This window comes from Nicotiana attenuata, unplaced genomic scaffold (assembly GCF_001879085.1).
Source record: "Nicotiana attenuata strain UT unplaced genomic scaffold, NIATTr2, whole genome shotgun sequence".
NCBI lineage: Eukaryota > Viridiplantae > Streptophyta > Magnoliopsida > Solanales > Solanaceae > Nicotiana > Nicotiana attenuata.
In genome coordinates this window covers 199167-205270 of record NW_017671256.1, presented here as the reverse complement: position 1 = coordinate 205270, position 6104 = coordinate 199167, and the positions used below count along the sequence as shown (strand labels likewise).

General features: G+C 34.0%; 1 protein-coding gene across 1 annotated transcript; it reads left to right on the top strand.

Moving 5' to 3' along the window:
* The first annotated feature begins 3413 nt into the window (after nucleotides 1-3413).
* LOC109207096 (UDP-glycosyltransferase 87A1-like) lies at nucleotides 3414-5899 on the top strand. Its single transcript, XM_019369980.1, has 2 exons — nucleotides 3414-4026; nucleotides 4806-5899. The coding sequence occupies exons 1-2, from the start codon at nucleotides 3540-3542 to the stop codon at nucleotides 5690-5692; spliced, it is 1374 nt and encodes a 457-aa protein (XP_019225525.1). The 5' UTR covers nucleotides 3414-3539; the 3' UTR covers nucleotides 5693-5899.
* The last annotated feature ends 205 nt before the right edge of the window (nucleotides 5900-6104 follow it).

Below are 6104 nucleotides of genomic sequence, written 5' to 3'. Positions count from 1 at the left end.
TCTTTCCAAAGATGCATTTACAAGAGCATATTTTTTGGTAATACTAACCAAAAGCATGTCAAGCATTTTTAAGCCTTTGGAAGATGAACGGGTTGGAAATGAGTATAATAGAAAATTTACATTTATCTTCACATTTTAAATAATGCAAAGCAAGGAGAAAATTAGTAAGTCCAAGGATCGAATAAAGTACCAAGGTATGACCGACTCTCTATTGCATTTTTATGACATATATTTTGGTATACCTGATCCTATAATATCTCTTTATAGTGCCACAAAGAATCTTTGGTTATGGATTATTTCATGCAAGAACTAATTGCTTCGATCTAGTAGGATATTTTCAGATGCAAACCTTGCAGGCAACAAAGTGGACTGAAATAGAAAAATGGGATGGAGATTTCTAATATTCTCATGTCATGAAAAAATGTCTTGCGACAAAAGATGATGTAAAATATGCCTTGTGGACGATGAATATCAGCTTTCAGATATTTTCTCACTTTGAGGAAAGGAATTAGTATGGTAATGAGATAGAATTGCATATCCTTTCATGGTGAAAATGACATGTTACTCTCTTCACTCTGTTATGCCTATAACATGTGTTTCCAATATATGGCAGTATATATGAGAATCTTGTCAAAATATTTCAAAATGCTTTCAACCTCTAATATTTTTAGTTTGAAATTTTTTCCTCAAATGTTTGGTTGAAATTATCATTTGGCCAACTCAAAGTAACTGAGCATCTGTGTGTACTTTGAATGATTTGATGTGTTAAACTTAGATTTCCATTTAAGCTTTTTAAAAGTGACTATTATTACATGCCCGTATAACTCTTTGGATGCTTAGAACTAAGCAGTCTGGATTAACTATATGCACTTACACTTTCTATGTGAATACTTGTTTGCATATCTCCTATATGTTGGTTCACCCTTTTGATGATGACAAAAGGGGGAAAAAATGAATGGTACAAAACTTTCCTTGCAAATGGTAGAGATAAGGTGTATGAAGGCGGGGGGAGCATTGAGGAACACATAAAGTGAGGGGGAGCATTTACTTGTTCCATTAGTTATACATTGAAGAGACAACTGCAGGGAAGTAACCTGTTTATCTTTAATGTATTTCATTTGTTCTTCCTTTATTAAATTCTCATGTTTTGTACTCAATGGTTTTTCATCATAAAAAAGGGGGAGATTGTTAGGCCCGAGGTTTCACCTATTGATTTTGATGATAACAAACCAATATTAGCTTTAATAAGGAATATTTACTTGTGATAAATTTATTTTGATACAGGTTTATCTGATGAAGAAGGATTTGGTGAAGATCCAAACAGATATAAAAAGAAAGATATTTTAAGATGGAATTACGGGAGAAGTACGGAAAAGAAAATATAGAAGATCTGTAGAAGATTGGTACAAGGAATACAAAAGAGGAAGTGTATGAAATGAAAAAGAGTATTGACCTAGTAAAGGAATATTGGTTGGTTCAAGAAAGAAGGAGTTAGTGTCAATCCAATCAAATATGAAAATAAAGGTTATTTCCAAAGAATTGATCAGCAAGCTTAATGGAAGGAATAACATTTGAAGTTCAAATGTGAAATATTTTACTAAAGTTCTAAAAGATTTTACAAGGAAAATTATGAAAGAATGCCCCCTAATATTTTGGACAAGATCTACTACGTATGAAAGAAAGGAATGTTCTTACTACAATATTATAGTAAGAAATTATATTCTAAGAATAAAGAAGAAAATCACAGAGAATGGAATGAGGTTAAATATGAGACATGATCTAGCACAAAAGGAAAGAAGGTAGCTAATATTCTAAAAAGAATATTCTGCAAGTTCTTACATAGGCAATGAATAAGGAGATGTTGGTGATGAGTTATAAAAGTAATGAGATCAATCATTAAAGAATTATTTCTTAAATAAAGATTCTCTCCTAATGAGATAAAGAAGCTCAAGTCTAAGAATGGTAAAAGGAATCGTCAAAGGTCTGTTATATTATATAGAGGAGATTTGCTATTCAAATATATTTTGAAGCTTTTAATTTATGGAAAGGGAAGATTCAGTCAGAGTTCAAAAGGAAAGAAAAAGTGTCCAAATTCAAAGAGAATCCACTCTTGACTTAAGGAGAAATATATTGTGGCAGTAATATTTCGGAAGGAGGGACAAAGCCAACAATAAAGGAATCATCAGTAATGGCTAGTTTCAGACAATAGCTATAAATACCAGAATGCTCCAGTAAAGAAGCACCAGCTTCGCAGACAACTTTCCTACTCTTTCTACACCTTAGTCAAGCATTGTATTCTTAAGTTTACTAGTGTCATAAAAGATAGAGAGAAAGGGAAAAATACTGAGAGGATGTGTCGTTGTTCGTTTCTTTGGTGAGCGGATGAAAACCAAAGTGTCGTTGTTGGTGAGCGAGTGAAAACCAACCCTTTGCTCGTCGTTGGTGAGAGAGTGAAAACCAACCTTGTCAACGTTGATGATGATCGCTGAAAACCACAAAGGCTGTACTCAATTCAATTTACAAAGAGATCTAAAAGACAACACTCTTGCAACCCAAGAAGACTGGATTAGGATACCACATTGGTTCCGAACCAGTATAAAAATTCCTGGTGTTATTTACTTTATCGCTCTCATATTATATTTTGTTCCTTTACTATTTGTTGTGATTAACACTTGTTTAAATGGAAAGAACTAATAGTTCTGTGCAGGCTGTTTCCGCATCAGTCAACTAAGTCTATACCATAGTCGACCAAATTTTTAATAGGCGTACAATTCACCCTTCCCCTCTTGTACTTTTAAATATGTATATAATAGGCATTGCTCTAAATTTGGAATCAAATAATGTTGGTGTTGTATTAATGGGCGATGGTTTGTTGATACAAGAAGGAAGTTCTGTAAAAGCAACGGGAAGAATTGCTCAGATATTTTTCACACTAAAAACATGTATAAAGTTAGGCATGCCTAACTTACTTGATGTAGATGGAGAGGTAAGGTTTTGTCACCCCCCCCCCCCTCCCCTTTCTTCGTGTGTTCTCATTTTTGGATGCTAATATACAGGTTTGGGGTTATGCCTAAACATCCACCGTGAAGGTGAGATTTAAATAAATAAATAAAAACTATTTTTTGCCGAGGAAAAACGTCAAACAATCAGTACATAAAAATTAAACTCAAACTTTAGTACTACAATCTTTTTGAAGATGCCATTAATTATTAGGAAAATGATACTGTATAGTCGTTCTTAAAATAATAGCCGAAAAATATAAATTATATATATATATATATATATATATATATATAAATTTTATATAATTTCTAGAAGCTAAATATAATCTTTGCCCTTAATTATTATAAAGCTTAAATTTTTGGGTCCATAATTCCATCATCACTCCCACGTTTTAATTTCCCTATCCACTCATCACAACCATCCCCTCATCAACACTGTTATATTATAAGGTTGCACAAACCAAGCAACGCACCATTTTATTCAAACACTTCCTTCACTTCTCACTTCTATTAATTTCCATTTTATTCAGCAAAAAAATGGAACTACCTTCACAAATCAAATGTCATATTGTTGCAATACCTTATCCAGGTAGGGGCCATATTAATCCAATGATGAATTTCTGTAAACTCATAGTCACAAAACATCCCAACATACTCATCACTTTTATTGTAACTGAAGAGTGGTATAGTTTTATTAATTCCGACCCTTTACCAGAAAACATTAAATATGCAACTATACCTAATGTTATTCCTTCCGAAATCGGTCGTGCTAAAGATTTTGCTGGATTTTTCAGAGCTACTTTAACTAAACTAGAAGCTCCTGTTGAGAAATTGATTGATGGGCTTGGGCCGTTGAAACCGAGCGTTATAGTGTACGATACGTACATGAGTTGGGTTACAAGAATTGGGAGTCGGAGGAATATTCCGGTGGCTTCATTTTTTCCGATGTCGGCGACTGTGTTTGACATTTTTCATCACATGGATCTTCTTGCTCAAAATGGGCATCTTAAAGCCAATTTGTCTGGTATTTAATTTCATTTTCATTTTTGTATTATTTTTTTCAAATGAATATTATGTTTGGTTAGGCACGAGTTAAGAAAGAAAGACTTTTGGCACAAATATGGCTATTAAAGCATGTCAAGGAGAGTAAAATGGAAGTTTAAAGTTAAAAAGTTTCAAATATAGCTATAAATGTATCATTCTTTTTTAAAGATAATGTCTGAAAAAAGGAAAAAAGTGTCGAATAAAGTAGAACAAAGGAAGCATTATTTTGCTGCATGACCAGTTATTTGGTCTGGATAGATCTGATTTATTTAGATCTTCTATCGAAGTTTTCAAATATATAAATGTATTATTTTTTGAAACATAATGAAAAAAGAATATAGTGTCGTATAAAGTAAAAAAAGGAAGCATTATTTTGCTTAACGACCACTTATTTGGTCTGAATATATCTGATTAATTTAGATCTTGTATCGAAGTTTTCAAATATATAAATGAATTGTTCTTTTTTAAATATAATTAAAAGAGAAAAAAGTGTTGTATAAAGTGGAACAAAGGAAGCATTCGTTTAGTGGAAGCAGCCACTAATGCTTGTATTAGGGTAGGCTGTCTACATCACACCTCTTGGGGTACGACCCTTTCCCGACCATACATTAACACGGGATACCTTGTGCACCGGCGTTAGCCAACAATGAGGTTAATTTGCCTTCTTAATTGCAATATGTCCTCCAAGAGAAAGCTACTGATTAACCATTTCTATTTACATATTTATAAATCTACATGATTATCATTATTCATGTACAGGAAAACTGCAAGAGCAGGTTGATTATATTCCTGGAATTCCTTTGATTCGCGTTTTAGATCTTCCTACACTATTTCATGGGAAGGGGCAAGAATTATTGGATGTAACAATGCAGATCTTCTCTACAGTGTCTAAAGCACAATATCTTTTGTTCACTTCAGTCTATGGGCTCGAATCTTCTGTTATTGATGCTCTAAAACAAAAATTTACTATCCCTGTCTATCCAATTGGTCCAGCCATACCTTACTTCACTAGCGAAAAAGATCCTTCCTCGACTACTTCTGTCGATGAACCAGAGTATATTAAGTGGTTAAATGCTCAACCAAATGATTCTGTGTTGTACATATCACAAGGGAGTTTCCTCTCTGTGTCGCGTACTGAACTGGATGAAATCGTGGCAGGTGTGCACGATAGTGGTGTTCGATTCTTTTGGGTGGCACGTGATGAAACTGTTCAATTTCAGAATAATGGATGTAGCGAAGGGCTGGTTGTGCCTTGGTGTGACCAATTGAAGGTGTTGTCACATCCTTCTATTGGTGGATTTTGGTCGCACTGTGGATGGAATTCGACTAAAGAAGCAGCATTTTCAGGTCTTCCGATGCTGACTTTTCCAATATTTTGGGATCAACAGACTAACAGTAAGCAAATTGTTGAAGACTGGAAAATTGGTTATAGGGTGAAAAAAGATGATAAATGTTCGATAACAAGGGGAGAGATCTCTAGCCTGTTGAAGTGGTTTATGGATTCTGGAAATGATGAAGTGATGGAAACGAGGCGAAGTGCGAAAGAAATACAGAAAATATGTCAATGTTCCACTGTAAATGGTGGATCTTCTGAAATTAACATTGATGCTTTCGTCAAGGATGTTTCATCCCATAAGTTTCATTGATGTGGTGTAATGTTAAACTTGTAAGTGAACATAATACTGAACTTATGTTCAGAAGATTATTGTAAGAAATTATTGCAGAATGCAGTTCTGCCCTTGAAGTAGGATTGTCAGATAAATGTAGTCTCAACTTCGATTTAGTTCAGCTGTTTGGCTAAGGAACTTGCCTTTCAAAGCTACTGATGGAGTTTATTTTCTCTGTTTTGTGCAGTGATTCTTTCTCTTCTAAAATATCCGAAATCATTTGGTTTGTGTATCGTAGAATGAATTAGAATAGATATAGGGAATCTTTTTTTACTAGTTACTTTTAATGCATGCCCGTTGCCAAGCTTTTTGGTTGCTCCAAGCCGAAGCTTAGAAATCTAACCACCTACCACACTAGTGATTAAAACGAAGGAGTGCCAACGGTAAAGTT

Bases quoted from the DNA above. Each gene is read 5' to 3' on its own strand.
- LOC109207096 (XM_019369980.1), top strand. From the start codon at position 3,540: ATGGAACTACCTTCACAAATCAAATGTCATATTGTTGCAATACCTTAT. The intron at 4,027-4,805 runs GTATTTAATTTC...ATTCATGTACAG, and splicing joins TCTTAAAGCCAATTTGTCTG to GAAAACTGCAAGAGCAGGTT.